General features: G+C 44.1%; 1 protein-coding gene across 1 annotated transcript in view; it reads right to left on the bottom strand.

Moving 5' to 3' along the window:
- Positions 1-635: 635 nt before the first annotated feature.
- The window catches only part of ttbk1a (tau tubulin kinase 1a), a 29674-nt gene continuing 10662 nt past the window's right edge, over positions 636-19647 (bottom strand). Inside the window, exons 7-17 of the mRNA XM_056587270.1 lie at positions 19297-19362; positions 18931-19023; positions 18661-18786; positions 18236-18390; positions 17190-17409; positions 15876-16048; positions 15161-15498; positions 13735-13916; positions 2822-3283; positions 1434-2470; positions 636-927 (exon numbers count right to left, since the gene is read on the bottom strand). Coding sequence (XP_056443245.1) covers positions 636-927; positions 1434-2470; positions 2822-3283; positions 13735-13916; positions 15161-15498; positions 15876-16048; positions 17190-17409; positions 18236-18390; positions 18661-18786; positions 18931-19023; positions 19297-19362 — 3144 coding nt within the window. The remainder of the gene's footprint in view (positions 928-1433; positions 2471-2821; positions 3284-13734; positions 13917-15160; positions 15499-15875; positions 16049-17189; positions 17410-18235; positions 18391-18660; positions 18787-18930; positions 19024-19296; positions 19363-19647) is intronic.

The raw sequence follows: 19647 nt of genomic DNA, 5'->3' as shown, positions 1-19647 counted from the left end.
ATGCACCTACACCAATGGTTCCCTATGCAAAAATGCCGATTTTCAAAGGCTCTAACGCGCGTAACGCGTGCAGTGTGGCCGTACCTTGACACTTACATATCCCTCACACTAACCCTTACCCTCACAATAACCCTGACCCTAACCCTGGCAGCTAATGGTTCCATAGCACCATGGCAGCATTGCTCTTCAATACTGGAAGCCCCTGAACAGAATCATGCTAAAGAATAGAGGGTTATAAATGAAATCATACCCCATGACCCGAATCATGCCAAAGAATAGACAGTTGAAAATTAAATTATAACCAATGAAAAGAATCATGCTAAAGAAAAGACGGTTGTCAATGAAATTATACCCCATGAACAGAATCATGCTAAAGAAAAGAGGGTTATAGAGGAAATGATACCCCATGAACGGAATCATGCTAAAGAAAAGAGGGTTATAGAGGAAATGATACCCCATGAACGGAATCATGCTAAAGAAAAGAGGGTTATAATCAGACCAAGGAGCTTTAAAGAGTAAGTCATGTCCCTGGTGGACATCCCTGGCTGCACCCCGGTATTGGGGGGCTGGAGCTGTAACTAGCGTATAGTTCCTCACTAACATCGACACATCTTGACCGTATGGACCTTCTCTTATTATCTAGCACCCCCCGAGGCTGCTTTGGGGCGGCTGCGTCCCCGCTCCAGGGGAGCCGAAGTTCGGGGCTGCGTCTGGGGTGGAGTCCTGACGGAGAGGGGTGTTCTGGTGGGGAGCAGCCTGTGAGGGGAGGGACTGTCATTCCTGCAGTGGGTGGAGCTGAGACTGCGGCGGGTTCCAAAGATGGTGCGTAGTGGCGGTGCCGCGACGGGGCCAGCAGGGGGGCGGGGACAGGAGGCGGAGCCAGACCTGACAGGAAGTGGTTTGTTTCTCATGCCAAACTTTTGGAGCCTGAGTAGAAAGCAAAAGTTGTATTCAAGTTACCCTAAACATAACACATATATTTATATATTCAATTTACCTACACCCTTACTTGTTTGTTTAAATATTCAAGTTACCCTATTCTAACTCATATATTTAAACATTCAAATGACCCTAATCCAACTCATATATTTATGTATTCAAATTAACCTAATCCTACTTATATATTTATACATTGAAGTTACCTTAACCCTAACTCATATTCATTTTATTCATGTTACCTTCACACTAACCCAACTCATACATTTATATATTCAAGTTGCCCTCACCCTAACCTAACTCAGATAATTACTAACCATATCCTTACTCATCCAGATGCCAATTTGTCAGATTTATAGATATATTCAAGACACATAACTCAAATCAAGTTCTTTGATTTAAATATAAAACAGATTGCTTGTTTTTGTACTTGTTCTGACTGCGTGTTTCAAATAGAAAACATCTAGCCAAGCCAACACGCTGTTAAGTCCACATACCTATTAGGTGGAGCTGCTGCTCCTTTGCTAGAGCTGGTTCCTGGCGGCAATCGCTGGGAGGGTCGTGTAGCAGGAAGCTCATCTGAGGGCCCCTTAACAGGGGTTAGAAGCCTGGGGGTTAGGGTCCTGGTGCTTAGGGTCCTGGTGGCTTGGGGCCGGGGGGTTTGGGGCCGGGGGGTGAGGGTCCTGGAGGTTTGGGGCCGGGGGGTTTGGGGCCTTGGGATCCTGCTCCGCCCCTCCATGGAGCCGTGCTCCTCAGTCGGCAGGAGACAGGGGCCCCTTCTGGACTCTTCTGAGGTATGGGTGTCCTCTTCTGAGCCGGTGGCGGAGAGAGTTTCTGAAGCCTTCTGTCTTTCCTCGTCCATTGAGGAGAGGGAGGAGGACGTTCCAGAGATCAACCTCTTCCTGATCCAACGGCCCTGCTGCTTCTGCACTAGCAAGCGGGCCAGATCCCCCTGTCTAGCTCGCTTCTGAAGATGGGCCCGGGCAGAGGTGGAGGAAGACCTGTCCGAGCCAGAGTCTTCTCCAGAAGCAAGCACAGGGATGCGACTGCGAGCTTTGGGCCTGATGGACTCTTGTGGTTCTATTGCAGGTTCTTCCTTACTGGCTACTGACTGTTTGACATCCGACTCTTCCAAGATTGCTTCTGGCACAGGCTCCGATGATTGGTTCGGGGCAGTCATGTCACGGCATTTGGGATCTGTCAGAGAGGGCTCCTCCGGCGGTGCATGAGTACGCAGCCCCTGCTGGGGTTTTTCTCTCTTTATGAGAATCTGCAGCTCGATTGCGGCTTCCTTAGGTTGAGATAATACATCCTGGTCGCCCTCTCTGACGGACTGTGTGCTAGAAGACATGACGTTTAGGTGTGAGGTCTCGGCGATATGAATGAAAGTGCGTTCAACTTTGGTAAAGGGTGGGGATGCTGGAGTGATCTGGGCGGACGGTCGCAGTTCAAACCGGAGAGCCGGCGATAACCTGCCAGTCTCAGCGAACTCTGCTGGTGCAGGGAGTCCCAGTTTGTCCAGGGGCCTGTCCGTCTGGGCACATGGACTGAGGGCGCAGAGAGTGAGGGCACAGGGAGTAAGGGCACGGGGAGCGAGGGCAGAGGGAGCAAGGGCACAGGGAGTGAGGGCACGGGGAGCGAGGGCAGAGGGAGCAAGGGCACAGGGAGCAAGGGCACAGGGAGTGAGGGCAGAGGGAGTAAGGGCACAGGGAGTGAGGGCACGGGGAGCGAGGGCAGAGGGAGCAAGGGCACAGGGAGTAAGGGCACAGGGAGTGAGGGCACAGGGAGCGAGGACAGAAAGAGTGAGGGCACAGGGAGTGAGGGCACAGGGAGTAAGGGCAGAGGGAGCGAGGGCAGAGGGAGTGAGGGCGCAGGGAGTAAGGGCACAGGGAGTGAGGGCACAGGGAGTGGCTAAACCAGCTTCCAGGAGCTGGTCTCCCCCAGAGGGAGACTTGCGTGTGTCTCCCGGCGAAAAGAGGACCAGGGTCTTGGAGCCATCCTCCAGGTCCGGGTCTACGTCCCCAGCCGACATGGGCTCCCTGACTCTTTGGTCTTCGGCCATGAGGGTGGACGGCGCCGCCTCCTGGCTGCGCTCGGTGCTCTTCTGACTGGCCTCGCTGTGGGACTCACTCTTGGTGACGTCGTCCTCCCCAGGCCCCGGGGGTTCCCAGCGGTCCGTAGGAGGGACGGAGATGCCTCGGCGCTGGGGAAGGGTGCCGGTCAGGATGACCGTGAGCAAATCACTTCTCTGGGCCTGGAGCTGAGGCAGGATGTGGAAGTGTTCCCTCTCTCCACTCTGTCTCTTGGTGCGATAGTCCGGCGAGGCTGGTTCTGTCGGGGACATCACCTAAAAGGACATGATAACCGGTCAGATCATTCAAAAGATAACAAAAAACTAAACATTTGAGCGTATCTATCTCACTATCGTTCTCAAATCACAATCACACTGTATCACATCCCACTCACACTGAAGGAAGAAAGACAACAATGTAAGCATTTGCCGCCAAACCATTTAATGTAATTTTGGTTGTACACAAGCATTTCAAGATTGTCTTGATTACATACATTGATATAAAAGGCACAAAAATGCATTGCACTTTCTTCTTTGACAGTCTGATACCTGGTGATTTTCAAGTGTTTCCCTTTATAAAGATAGCATACACCCTGTACATACTAGGACCATCAACAAGCATGCTTTCAGAGATGACCATCCTTTACCTTTCTGTATATATGTACACACAGTATTATCTATCTTTCTGTATATATGTACACACAGCATTATCTACCTTTCTGTATATATGTACACAGTATTCTTGTATTCATTTAAAAAAAGGTTTAAAATACATGCTGGACCTGCAAATTACACAAGCAGTAACTGTACAATTATGTAGTGATAAAAAAAGACTATTTATTTGATATCCAATTATATTTTATATTATCTATACTATTTTATATAGTATTATACAATAAAATATATATATTATATATATATATATATATATATATATATATATATATTAGTCTATATACTATCAGATATTTTATTATATATACTATTATATATTATTACATACAATATTAGATACGCTATTATGTATAACATTATATAGATATAATTATATATACTATTATATATATATATATATATACCATAATATACACTATATATTCTACCTGTGGAGGACACTCACGGATCAGTCAAACCTATCATTAACCCTGACTTACGGATCAACCCAACCTAGCCCTAACCCTGACCAAAGGATCAGACCAACCTAGACCTAACCCTTACACAAAGATCTGATCAACCTAGAACTAACCCTGACTCAAGGATCAGCCCAACCTAACCGTGACTCAAGAATTAGACAAACCTAGCCCTAACCGTGACTCAATAATTAGACCAACCTAGCCCTGACTCAAGAATCAGACCAACCTAACCCTGACAATTGAATAAGACCAAACCTGCCCTAACCCTGACTCACAGATCAGACCAACCTAATTCTAAATCACGGACCGGACCAACCTAACCCTGACTCAAGAATAAGACCAAACATGTCCTTACCCTGACTCAAGGGTCAACCTCAAGGGTCAAAGACACAAACACGCGTGACACCCAGGAATGACTGGACTTGAAATCCATCAAATAGAAATAATGCACAGTATGCATACAACATTGATTTTGGTAAAAGGACACAATGTCAGAGTTTCTAAAGGTATCCAGAGTTCTGATGAAGGCACCTTCTAAGTGTTTGAGGAGATGATGATGGTGGGGTTTTCTTATGTGCATATTATGAATGTCACCGCCAATGATAGATACATAGCGCCATATTAAGTACATGACAGCAAGTACCTACAGTAAATGACGCTAGCACTGATTTAATTCTATGATGGTTTGAAGAGCATTGTGACTGTAATTATGCTCGTCATCTGTGAGCTACATTGATCCGTGAGTGTCTTCTCTACAGTTTTTATACAATATCACAGGGTCTTTACAGTCTTACAGAGGTTTGTGTTCATAATCATATCATAGTTCATCTTTAGAATCAGAGTTGTGTGTCGTACGTACAGCAGTTCACATGCAATCTCCAGTCATCAGTCTATGGTTACAATATATTTTTATTTCCCATGTGAATTCCTTTTAAAGTGGGTGACATTACATACAGAAAAGATGACAATCATTTACAGCATTATTCTTCTCCTGTGCAAAAATAAGTCAGGATTAAGCAGCTAGATCCACATAGGCCCTTTTCTGATACATTGCATCACAATCTTACCCCACATACCTATAACCCTACATATCCCTGCATAACCATACTTAACCCTACATAACCTTATCTCACTCTACATACCCTTACCCTCCTTAACCCTTTCCTTATCTCACCCTACATTACCCTAACCCCCCTTAACCCTACATAACCCTAATCCTATCTCACCCTAAATAACCCCAACCCCTTTAACCCTAACCTATCTAATCCCACATAACCCTAACCACCCTTAACCCCCCCCTTAAAACCTACATAACCCTTACTTAATTTTTTACCCTACATAACCCTAACCCCCCCCCCATCTCTTTTCTGATACGCTGAGCCATTAAGCATTAGGAAACTTCATTAAATCATGAAATCATGCGTTTATATGAGGAGCTTGACCATTCATTCTAACCCATTGATTGCTACTTTTACTTCATGTAGCCCTTTACCATCTTGAAAGAGCAACCAGAACAAGGTCATATCTCAGTTTGTGAATGTTTATTTAGGGAGTAACTATCTCTGTTTGTGTATGGTATAATGTCTCTTTAAGGATAAACCATCTTCGTTTGTGAATGGCATAATATTTATTTGTGATCTGAATAGGAAAATGGTAGACAATCTAGGCGTCTAAATACTATGATATAGTTTGATGAACATCTTACTTATTGCAACTCTGGTTTGCACCCAAACATTCATTTTGTTGAATCCTTTGCTGATATATTCAATTATAAAGTGCAACAGAAGGCCAAACAAGTTGCAGCAAGTATTAATACTGTCAGCTGAAGAACAACAGACTGGGAACAAAAGGTAATGTAGCAGGCCTTGTGGGAAATATCCCCAAACTGAACACTCGAACATAAGATACTTGTCGTCAATGTATCTTTCGGGAAGCACACGTCTTTTTTACAGCACCTGTCTCTCCTTGTTTTCATGATCTCTGAAAAAGCAGCAAGCTGCTTCAAGCTAGCTCATACAAACCTCTAACCAGCAACCTAACCCTAACCACAACCCACAAACCTCCAACCACGCATCCTGACCCTAACCATAATTCACAGACCTCCAACCACGCATCCTTACCCTAACCACAATCCACCAGCTAGGCTCCGAACAACATTCCGTCGGCCAATCAGCGAATCCCAGCGAGTGATGTAGATGGTGAGGAAAGTGGGAAGTACCGCTTTGGACAATTCTACAATTGAGTCAGTAACGTCATCATATTAATGCTCCTTGGAATTAGTTTGAATGCAATTCCGTTTGACTTCAATGGAAATGGTAGCTTTAACTTTCGCTGTTGGTGTTTGCTATGAAAATACAGCATTTCAATATAGTTCATGGGGATTGGGGGATCAGAATGGTTGGCAAAGTAAAGTTTGACGCCCCTCCACAAACCACTTAACTTTCCAGACCTCGTGAGCAAAGGGAACGCGGTCTGGTTGTGCGAGGCTAGCATCAAGCAGAAAGAAGACAAACCTATTTATGTGTCAGGACAAAGAAGCCTCAATGACAACTTGCATTAGTGCATTCATTGCTTGAGCTTATGGCCTTCTCTCAAATCTTAAACACTACTGATGTTCGCAGGAGACCATACGGTCTTTGTATTGCTCTGTAGAAGAGGAGATCAGAAGGTGCTGGCGTGACATTCTAGAAATGATGTGATTGGCTGCCATCATGACCAAGAAAAGATGCTACCTCGCCGCGTCGCTCTGTTTCAGTCTCCTTGGCAAGCATCTCTTAATCCCCAAGGTCCTCTCAATACGTGTGCCAGCTGTCTGGCATGTGCAACATGTCCTCTGCTTCAAGAGATTATTGCATGGGAAAAAAAACATTTCTCCGGAGTCCGGACAGCGCCAGTAGCTGGAGCTCCGTGGGTAAGCATGTGTTCATCTACTTCAACAGCAGTGGGTGTGTCCTACCTTGTGATAAGCATGGCTTGTTGTGGTCAGTGTATTGGTGTGTCCCAGCATGCACCAGTCCCTTTTTTTAGCCTGTAAGCTTAGCTCGAGTTCTTGTTCATCAGCTTGGCCAGCATCTGCTGGAGCTGTGTCCGGGACACGTTCAGCACAGAGTGTCTGCTCCGGGGGCTACCCGGGCTCTGCAGGGGGGCGTGACGGCGCCGCGGTGACGCCGTGAGGTGCGCCGGGCTGCTCTCGGCCGAGCGGCTGCGCTGGATGAAGCTCCCTGTGCCGTGGGGATACTGTTCCGTCTCCAGAGTGGACGACGAGAAGACATAGGAGGCCAGCCTCCTCAGCTGATTGGGCCGTGGGTGGGGCCTGTCTTCCTCCAACTGTATAGGGACCAATCAGAGGAGGGAGGGCAGGACGTTAAGGAGAGGACCAGGGTTCCAACGCCAGTAACTATGGTTGCACAAACATGCCTTTCTATCAAGTTTTTAAAAGACGGGTAAGAGGAAGGCCTTCTACGACCGTCCCCTCTTACACTGAGGGAAAAACCGGAGATATTTAGCAGTGTGTAATATTCTACACCCAACAGACTGATAGCTGTTTGGGAATACTGATTATTCAGACTAGCATCCTTCTTGCCGGAAAAGACAGGGCAAACATGTTCCCACAATGCACTTGGAAAGAACGAATGACCAACACAAGCACATAGCTCACTAGTCTACAGAAGGCCTTGCACCTGTAGACTGCTGACTGTTTACACGTCGAGGTTAAGAAGACACACAACAGAAGAAAGACATGGAGTCATCAAGCACACGAAACAGACACATTGGAGAAAGGTAAGGAGCATGGCTGAACACAACAAAGGGTTGAGATAGTAACAAGAGAGGTAGAGGACTAGCCTAAACTGTGCTTACCCCAAAACACCTCTTTATTTCTTCTTCTGTTCTTCAATGGCACCCTCGCTCTGTCTCTGTCTCCACAGGTGAGTCACACTTCACATACTGTACTTTTAAGTGGCAAGTGTTTGCAAAGGCAGTGGTGGTTACGTCAATGGAAAAGGATCGCAGAGGAGAATGACACTCCTTGACCAAGAGTAGCGTCTCCTTGATGCACTGGAATAAGAGCAGTAAGGGGCTTGGAGAGAGCGACGGCAGGGGATTGAGCACCACCGTGCTGCTCACAAGGAAGGGAAATCCTGAACTGACTTCTGCTCACGATGAGCATCAGGTCTTCAGTCTAAGCATGTCTTGGGTTCATAAAGTACATCTTGGTAACAGCATTATAAAGCAACATGCTGCACATTTGCAGGCCTGGTTTCTGTAACTGCTGTCCTATGTTTCTGATAACCAACAAGTATGGCTTGATTAGCTGAAGAACCAACAATCAGTCAGCACTAATCAGCAAGTATCAGTTTAGGTTGTTAATTAGTAATTTCAAATTTAATCGAAGTCATCTACTTTCCCACAAGCCCCTCTAGAGACAACCCTACAAAACAAACCCTCACACCAACACTAAGCCTAACCATCTAGAGACAACCCTACAAAACAAACCCTCACGCCAATACTAACCCCAACCCTTTAGAGTCGACCCTAGACCACTAACTGTAAGTCTCTAGAGTCGACCCTAGACCACTAACACTGAGCCTCTAGTCACCCCTAGACCACTAACACTGAGCCTGTAGTCACCCCTAGACCACTAACACTGAGCCTCTAGTCACCCCTAGACCACTAACACTGAGCCTGTAGTCACCCCTAGACCACTAACACTGAGCCTGTAGTCACCCCTAGACCACTAACACTGAGCGTCTAGTCACCCCTAGACCACTAACACTGAGCCTGTAGTCACCCCTAGACCACTAACACTGAGCCTGTAGTCACCCCTAGACCACTAACACTGAGCCTCTAGTCACCCCTAGACCACTAACACTGAGCCTGTAGTCACCCCTAGACCACTAACACTGAGCCTGTAGTCACCCCTAGACCACTAACACTGAGCCTGTAGTCACCCCTAGACCACTAACACTGAGCCTGTAGTCTACCCTAGACCACTAACACTGAGCCTGTAGTCACCCCTAGACCACTAGCACTGAGCCTGTAGTCACCCCTAGACCACTAACACTGAGCCTGTAGTCACCCCTAGACCACTAACACTGAGCCTGTAGAGTCTATAGAAATAGCACTATATCTTTTCTGCCTTCTAGGGTAATGTGGGTTACAATCAATCCTGGTCACTCACTTCAATCCAGCTCGTAATTCAACATTTTCCAATGTCTGGTCGACACTGAAATTACATGCAGAGCCTCCCCACCTCCCAATAATAACAGAGAAAGATCGGTTGTCGAGTCGTCAAAGCAACCTTTCAACCTTGCTATTGTCTATGGTTAAAAATGTGCAGCATGAATGAGAATGAACAACATTATTCATATTTAAATTTTTGTATCGCGCTTATGAACATACGCATTCAAAACTATAAGAAATGACCAAAATTCTCCACTTCTTTCTGATCGACTTAATAGACAAAGTATATTTAGCAACGAACTGCTTTCTCTTAATTACTTTCCCCAAAAATGTGTTAAAATAATATATATACCTGCACTGCAGCAATAATCGGTGTCAAGCAAGTAGCGTCAATAGGGAAAACCGTTCAAACCATGAGCTACAAAGGGAATTGTTGGATCATCACACCACCAGTGACCTGTGTAAGAGTTTGAGATCAATAGTACACCACAAAGCCTTGAACCTCTATAGGCAATTGGCAATCACCTAGCCCTATAGCCAATAAATGGCTTGAAGAGAAGCAACATAAATATGGAAGGAGATAGGGGCAGGTGAGATACAAGAAAGACAAGATAAGCACTCTCCAAGTAGAGAAGCCAAGTACATTTAAAATAACTGAATGTTCGAAAGTGTCACGTTTTTGCTCTTTGTCTCACCGAAAAAAAAGGCTGCAAAGGATAATTTGTACCATGGACATGAAGAACGTTTCTCTGCTTCCTCACCCTTTACCCTCTGTTCAGTAAATGTTTTGACATGTTTATCCTTCCAATGTCCTGTCTTTCCTGTACCAAAAGCAGTGTTCTCAAGGTAAAACGTCATGCTGAGTCCAAATATCTAGGTGACGTGAACATAGATACATCACTAGGGTCAATAGGATCCTACAATATGGTGGTCATGGCCTAATGAATACATCATATTAGCCATCATTTGGTTTCGTTCCGTGTCTGACAATATGTTTGGTTGAGGTCAGACTCGAACCGACTACCCCATGGTCATGTTCCCTACACTGTACCACTACACCACATGTATAAAACCAAGAGCAGATGCGACAATATTTTGAGAAGGAGCAGTTTTCCATGTGTAGAGGAATTGGTGAGCTTGGAAGGTATGGAAAAATGGCATTTGTATGCCAAAAAAAACAGGTTTACCGGAAGTAAACATCTCAAAATAATCACCAAGCATGTTACTAAAGTATATAGTGTCAGAATCCACCGTCAAAATAGATTTTAGAGAAATGATGTGTGTAACCCTCTAAGGCTCAGCCTGCTCCGAAGAGAGGTCTCGGTTTAGATAGCCATGAAATTTGGGCTCTTGTGAGCATGTTCTAGTCTTATAGTGTCTTATAGTGTTAGGATAAGGACATGTTCTAGTGTTGTATAGTGTTAGGATAAGGACATGTTCTAGTGTCTTAGTGTTAGGAATGAGGACATGTTGTGTCTTAGTCTGAGGATCGAGACATGTTCTAGTATTGTATAGTGTTAGGATGTGGACATGTTCTAGTGTTTTGCAGAGCATCAAGCAGTATGAGGCCTGTAAGGATTCCTTAATTACAAATATCATTACAAGTCATCAGTCAACAAATGAATAAAACATGATCAGCAGAGTTATGCACAAATATTTTGCCTTATTTTCCTCCTAGATGACTGATATTCAGAATTCATAAATACAATAATTTCCTCTTCGGTAGCACACACACTCAACCGAATCATGGTCAAAACCTGAAATGAATTATGTTGGGTACCAGTTTTAGGTCTTGAGCAAGACAAACAGGTGGAACTGATTCTTGATGAGTGGTTCTTAAGCATAATTCATAGAAAGGCAATAGAGTCTGTCTTGCCAGTGGCATGAGTAATCTGTCCTCAACTCTCATGAAGGTTGTGCACATGTCATCAAACAGCCTTTTGATGATTCATTCAAACAGAAGCACCACCAAAACTAACCCTATCCCTAACTAATACCGTACCTTATCTAGTTTGATTGTCATTACCAAATATACATACAAGGTTTACATCATGGACATGAAATGCATACAATACTGCAATATATGAATAACTAAGCAATGGTTTTCTGTATGCATACACAAAAACACACACATGGACATGCGCGCACACACACACACACACACACACACACACACACACACACACACACACACACACACACACACACACACACACACACACACACACACACACACACACACACACACACACAGAGCTATATATATATGAAAGGTACTGCTTGTGAAACACCATCTTGGTTGCATTCTGGAGACCTTAGTATATCTAACCCTAACCTATCCTTCTCTTCCCCAAAACTGTGATTCAGGCATTATATGTAATTATGTCCAGATATTATATTATATGTATAATATTTAATACTACAGGGTTAATGTACTATATGTAAGGCCTAAACCATTCATTATATTATATACTGTTAACTTTATAATACTACAGGTTTAATGCTATATCATGAACTAAATGTAAGGTATAAACCAAGATTATTTTCCAATAAGATGTCCTCTTATAGGAAAATAATGTGGTGCTACAGCCGAGACAAAGTTACAATAATGGGACAGTTTGAATGGCTTAATCTGCAATAAAGGACATGTTATTGGGCAGTCAATATTCAACGCTACTGTTTTATAAATAAATATATCTTGCTTTTTATATTACAGCTAATTACCGAAAGTGGAAAGGAGAGAAAGGCAGTGCTGGCCACCTGCAGAAGATATCAGTTACAGGATGGGATGATTTTGATTGATGCAATTATTTGAATCTCTATCGATAAGCATCACTACAGATATGTCTAGGTCAGTTCAAGCTACAAGCTCATTTAAATATTAAGAATTACAACTATTAATATTGCATTCGGGCCCGTCCAATAAAAGTGGTAAGATAACCTTGAGCAAACCAAAGAAAACGTTCTTCACATAATAAACCCGAACTTAACCCAAACTCAAACACTAACGCCCGATCCAGACAGGCAGTGAGTGACAGCTTTGACTCTGATATACTAGTCCCTTGCAGTGTGATGTAGGTGTGTTGAGTCACCACTGCAGTGTGATATAGGTGTGTTGAGTCACCACTGCAGTGTGATATAGGCGTGTTGAGTCACCACTGCAGTGTGTCGACAGTGTACATATCATTAGCAACCATTTGCTTCTACCAAGGGAGAGCTTTCCTGGTGATGATACCCAGTATTTAGGGTATTGGATATGCTTATTTGTCAAGCAATAAAGCTAAAATATTAAACCAAAAATTATTACCTTAAAAGGGACATATTATTGCACATTTTCAAAAAGGCTTGTAACGGCTAATCACACTCACACCTGGTGGTATAATATGTCCCCATTAACCCTGCCAATCCTAACCTAACCCTGCTAACACTAACCATAGCTCAGTGTCTATACTGCTAACCCAAACCCGCACACCCTGCTAACCCTAAATAATCGACCCTAACCTAACCCAAACCTTAATCCTTACCCCCATAATAAACTCTAATCCAACCCTAAATGATAAACCCTAACTAACCCTTAATGATAAACCCTAACCTAACAGCAACCTTCATCCTAACTTTACCTGATAAACCCTAATCTAACCCTAAATGATACACCCTAACCGTAACCCAATCCTAAACCTATATAATCAACCCTAACCTAACCCTTCTAATATCCCTAAACCAAACCTGCAGAGTACCAGGATTGTCTGCATTTCAATCACACCTTTAGGGGAGGAAGACAATTGCCATACTTAAGGTGAACCAAGATAGTGCCTCTGTCATCTCATCAGATATCAGGTTTGTTCAGTCAATAAAACACTCTAAATGTTACACTTTTGGACAAAACAATGTGTGGATAGCAAGTAAGTGCTAAATGTAGGAAATTAAGAAAAATTACAAAACATCGTCCAAGGCACCAGGAGTTCAAGCTGTAGCTAGACATGCTGGTTTAGTTGTACCAGGAGGACTAGTTATAGCTAGTTGTATCAGGAGGTCAAGTTATAGCTAGACCAGCTGGTCAAGGGGTATCAGGAGGACTAGTTATAGCTAGATCAGCTGGTCAAGTGCTATCAGGAGCACTAGTTATAGCTAGACCAGCTAGTCAAGGTATATTAGCAGGTCTAGTTATAGCTAGAACAGCAGGTCAATTGCTATCGGGAGGACTATTTATAGATAGACCAGCTTGTCAAGAGGTATAAGGAGGACTAGTTATATCTAGACCAGCTGGTCAAGTGCTATCAGGAGGACTAGTTATAGCTCGAACAGCTGGTTTAGTGGAATAAGGAGGACTAGTTATAGCTCGACCAGCTGGTCAAGTGGTGTCAGCTGGTCCAGCTCTAGCTAGGCCTGGTGAGGTCGTTGCGAGGCTCTTACCGGTCTGTGGGGTCCGATGGGGTCCGACTCTCTCCTGCGGGGGCGTCCTGAAGGGAGCGAGTGGCACGGCGACTGGGCCGGGCTGCCCCCACTCCTCCTGGAAGCCTCTTCCTCGGTGAGCGTCAGCATCCCACGACTGCTGTCCCTCCCGTGGGTCTTTGGACGGACCACCAGCTCCCCAGCTGAAGAGAAACACACTGTGAGTGCATTGCTCAGACAGACATACATCTCCTCTTAGTCAGAGTTACTCATTTCCGTTTCCCTCTCACTTGCATTAACTAGTGACGTACACTAACATGTACATTACCCAAACCAAACCTGAATATTACCCTAACCAAACATGCACTTTAGCCCACCCAAACCTTTACATTAACCTAACCAAACCTATAAATTATGAACGACCCCTAAGCAGTCATTACCTTAAACAAACATGTATTTAACCTAAACTACACATGTATATTAACCAAACCAAACCTGTACTTAACTTAAATTAAACATGTACGTTCCCTACACCAAACCTGTAAATCAAGCTTAAAAAACAGGTAATTAAACCAGTCATTAGCTATGTGGGCGTGAGTGTGGGTGGATAATGGCTGGTGAAGCAGCCTCACATTGCTGAGTCCAATCAGACACGGCAACAACACCAGGCCATGTATCATTGTCAAACCTTTACAAAAAAAGGTCTTCAAACAGCACCACCCTGGGTCCTTTGCCTGGAGGAGTCCCATAGAGTCCCGCTGCGTGTAGCGTGGACATTGCTACAACCTACACCAAATCTTGTACGTCAGCCAAATCAAACCTGTACGTTATTAAACCCTAACCAGTCAGTACCCAAACCAAACCTGTACATTATTAAACCCTAACCAGTCAGTACCCAAACCAAACCTGTACGTCGTTCAAATCAAACCTCTCCTTTACCCTAACCAAACCATACTTTTACCTAAACCAAATCTGTACATTAACCCCGAAAAAACGGTACAATTCCCAAACCAAACCTGTACATTACTCTTCCAAACCTGTACATTACTCTTCCAAACCTGTACATTACCAAAACCAAACATGTGCTTGACCCTCACCAAACCTGTATAATTCCAAAACCAAATCTGCATTTTAACCAAACCAAAACTGTACATTACCTAAACTATACCAGTAATAACCCAAACAAAACCTGTTCTCTACCTAAACCAAAACAGTACCTTACCCCGACCAAACTAGTTTATTACCCTCACAAAACCAGTACATTACCTAAACAAAACATGTACATTACCCAAACAAAACAAGTACATTACCTAACCTGTCTGTCGGTCTACCAACAAACCAGAAGGATGGATATGCAGGCAGACTGCTGACGGCTGGATGGCGAGAGAGCCTAACCCTAAGGAACCCTAAGGAAGCCTAAGGAACCCTAATGAACCCTGACCCTGACCTGCAGTCCTCAGGCGCCTCTTCTCCTCCTGCTCCTCCAGCGGTCGGAGCTCCTCCGGCTCTTCGTCCGTGGTGCCCGAGGTGGTGGGCTGGAAGTCGCGGAGCTCCGTCTCCTTGTCGATGATCACCCACTCCTTGCTGTCGAAGTCCTCCTCCTCGGCCAGCGGCACTGAGCGGATGAAGGCGTTGCTGTGGGCCTCCTGGTCCCCGGACGCCACCGAGCCGTCCTGGCGCCCGCTCGCCTGCCGGTCGCCACGGCAACCGTCGATGGACAACATCTGGGCCGGCTGGGAGGAGTAGACGTGGCGCGACGGAGAGCCCAGGATGTCCATCCTAGACCTGTTGGACATCCGACACACACACACACACACACACACACATGGACACACGCGCACACACGCGCACGCACACACACACACACATACACACACACACACACACACATACACACACACACACACAAGCACACACATATTCATACACAAACACACACAAACACATGCACACAGTTAATACGTATGTTCAGTTCTTTACATGTTAACTAGTTAATGTTAATGTATATATGAATAATAAGAAGGTACAGTAACCATCCGACTGAGAGCTGAGGTTATAGAGCTGTCCTCTTAGGTAGAGGGGCAGGTAGAGAGCTCACCTATCAGGTAAAGGTACAGTAAGTGAGCTGATCTGTCAGGTACAGATACAGTGAGTGAGCTGACCTCTGGCCGTTGACGTCCGCGCGTCCGTCGGCGGCCGAGACGCGGTCCGACTCGGGGCTGTTGATGCGACGGTAGCGCAGGGAACGCACCTGCGCCCCAGGTGACTCCACAGCCCCGCCTCTCCCAGGGGACACTGGGCACGCCCCCCGACTCGCCTCCTCCTCACCAGCACCCTGGGGACGGAGGATCCAGAGGGGGGCAGGAGCGTTAACTAGCATGTTTTAACTAGCATGTTTTAACTAGCATGAGCTGACTCACTCTTTGAAACCCTAACCCTCCCTAAAACTGCCTCATCCCCCCACCCCCTTTAGTTTTCCCAAGTCCTGTATTTTTCCCTAACATATTAACACATTAACACAATATAAACAGAGTATTAATCCTGTGTTGATACATGATTAATATTATATTAACATAGTATTAATACATAAACCCAACATTAACCGAGTATTAATACTGTGTTGATAAATGATTAATATATTAGTAACATAGTAACACAATATTATCAGGGTACTAATGATGTGTTGATTCATGATTAATACAATATTAACATAGTATTTAGACATTGACACAATATTAACAGAGTATTAATACTGTGTTGATTAATACACTATTAACATAGTGTTTACACATTAACAGGGTATTAATACTGTGTTTATACATGATTAATATAATATTAACATATTATTAGCAGAGTATTAATACTGTGTTGATACATGATTAATACAATATTAACATAGAATTAATACTGTGTTGATACAGGATTAATACAATATTAACATAGAATTAATACTGTGTTGATACAGGATTAATACAATATTAACAGAGTATTAATACCGTGTTGATACATGATTAATGCAATATTAACAGAGTATTAATACTGTGTTGATACATGATTAATGCAATATTAACAGAGTATTAATACCGTGTTCCTACATGATTAATACAATATTAACAGAGTATAAATACTGTGTTGATACAGGATTAATACAATATTAACAGAGTATTAATACTGTGTTGATACATGATTAATACAATATTAACAGAGTATTAATACTGTGTTGATACATGATTAATGCAATATTAACAGAGTATTAATACCGTGTTGATACATGATTAATACAATATTAACAGAGTATTAGTACTGTGTTGATACATGATTAATACAATATTAACAGAGTATTGATACTGTGTTGATATATGACTAATACAATATTAACAGAGTATTAATACTGTGTTGATATATGACTAATACAATATTAACAGAGTATTAATACTGTGTTGATACATGACTAACACACTACGAACACACGATACCTTGGTGAGGCTGATCCGCAGCTTGTTGCGGTTGAAGTCGGTGTCCTCCCAGCCCTCCCCTCCCTCCCCGGGGGTCTGGGGGGCCGGCTCCCCGCTGGGCCGGCCGGGCTGGGGGCCAGCGGGGGGGGCGTTCTCCTGGTCACTCAGGTGCTCGTCCTGGAGAACATCATCCGTGTTCTCTCTCAGCACGTCTCCACCTGGGACCGAGCTGACCACAGCCCTGGACCGACAGGATGTCAAGAGAAGAGCGTAGCGTCGTTACACTCCGGAACACCACACTCATCATCATAACACCCATGAATAAACCTTCTGAGGGTCAGGGTCAGGGTCGACCTCACCCAGGACTGTAGTCGACACTGACCCTAGCCCTGCTCTGACCCTAACCTTTCCCTGCTCTGGCCCTAACCTTTACCCTGCTCTGACCCTAACCCTTACCCTGCTCTGACCCTAACCCTTACCCCTCTCTGAGCCTAACCCTTACCCTTCTCTGGCCCTAACCCTTACCCTTCTCTGGCCCTAACCTTTACCCTGCTCTGACCCTAACCCTTACCCTTCTCTGACCATAACCCTTACCCATCTCTGAGCCTAACCTTTACCCTGCTCTGACCCTAACCCTTACCCTTCTCTGACCCTAACCCTTACCCTGCTCTGACCCTAACCCTTACCCCTCTCTGACCTTATCCCTTACCTCTGACCCTAACCCTGACCGTGCTCTGACCCTAAACCTGTTCTGACTCTAACCCAGGGTGCTGGGTGCTGGCTTGACCCTCAACTTCAACAGAAAAAGGGTTTTTCATGCATAAAACGGTACTACACATGTTTAGTTCAACTTTCATTCATAACATTGTTCAAATTGGTCTGGAGATCTTGGCTAGGTTAGGTAAGCTTTCATTCATAAAATGAGTCTACATAAAGTTTGTTCAGCAAGGAGCAGTATACACAAAACACATATGTACTGTATTTATGAATTGTTAATGTGTGGAATAAGTGTTACATGACATTACGAGTTTTACTGTTTGATGACTGAAGGATGTTTTGGTCCTTACCCCAAGACTGCGGCAGTGGGTCGCGTATTTTGCTGTGGTTGAGTTGAGGTGCTGGTAGACAACGTGACATCACTTCCTCCCTTCTCCCAATCAAAGGGCTCGTTCTCTGTGATGATGCGTTCCTTCATGCTATTTTCAAACACCGACATCAGCAGCTAGAACACAGGACAAAACAAAGCTTAAGATAACGGCTAATATATTTAGGACAAGACAAAGCCAAAGATAGCAGCTAATGTCTATAGGGCAAGACAAAGCTAAAGCTAAAGGCCAATATATTTAGGACAAGACATAGCTAAAACAAAAGGCCAATGTCTATAGGACAAGACATTGCTACAAATAATGGGTAAGACAAGGCTAACAGTCAAAGCCTATAGAACAGGGGGTTTGGTATTGGCATCTTAGGTTAGGTGTAGTAATATATAGACCTGGTAGTCAGGTTTGGTGTAGTAGTCCAGGGCCAGGACGTGTTCCAGGAAGATGTTGAACTCCGAGGGCATGTGTTTGAGCAACATGCGGTGATCGTAGCGCTCTTTGATCTGACCCACTTGTTCCTGGAACACAGCATTAAAAAAACAAAGTCACCGTTAGAATTCGCAGTTAAAGTCATCAATGTGTGGTATGTATATATACGATAAACATAAGATATATATGTTTGTCATCTTAATATAAAATTAAAATTACATCTTATATCTCACCTTATCCTTGATTTTTCGCCATGGCAACTGGCCAACAGCAAACTCCACCAACATGTAAAATAATGACCACAGATCGTCATGGCGACCCATTTCCTAAAAAAAGATACAACACAACAATATAAGAATGGTTTCAAGAGTGAGACGGGGGGTTAGTAAGCATGCTTTCTAGTGTAAAATGAATGGTTGATAGTTTGATTTATATTGTAAGATAGAGGATTAGTAAGTATGGTTTCTAGCGTGAGATAGTGGGTAGTAAGTGTGGTTCTAGTCTGACATGGATGGTAGTTAGTATGTTTCTAATGTGGAAGGTAGATAATGTGGTTCTAGTGTGGGAGGGAGGGTTGGGGTTAATAAGGAGGAACTGACCTTGTTCTTGTGAGCATTGACAGATGCATAACGGACCGTTCCTCTGAAGCCTGCCACCGTTCTGGGCTGAAGATAGGCACAAAACAGGTCTCAGATCTCAACATAAAGTGAATGATGGTATTGGGGTTACCCCAATACCCCTAACCATAACGCTAACCATAACAGTGACCTCGCTAAAGCTAGGGAGTATGTGGTTCACTTAGTGTTGTGTAAATATTATATAAATTGATAGCTGTTTTGTTGAGATGATCTGATATCTTAATGCCGTGGAAATATGTGATGTCAGAAAGGCAATGTCTCCCTAACCTCTAACCCTAACCTAACTTTAAAATTGACCTGAAAGGGCTCATC

This window comes from Gadus chalcogrammus, chromosome 3 (genome assembly GCF_026213295.1).
Source record: "Gadus chalcogrammus isolate NIFS_2021 chromosome 3, NIFS_Gcha_1.0, whole genome shotgun sequence".
NCBI lineage: Eukaryota > Metazoa > Chordata > Actinopteri > Gadiformes > Gadidae > Gadus > Gadus chalcogrammus.
The sequence above is the reverse complement of the archived record's forward strand: the minus strand, read 5'-3'. Positions and strand labels throughout refer to the sequence as shown.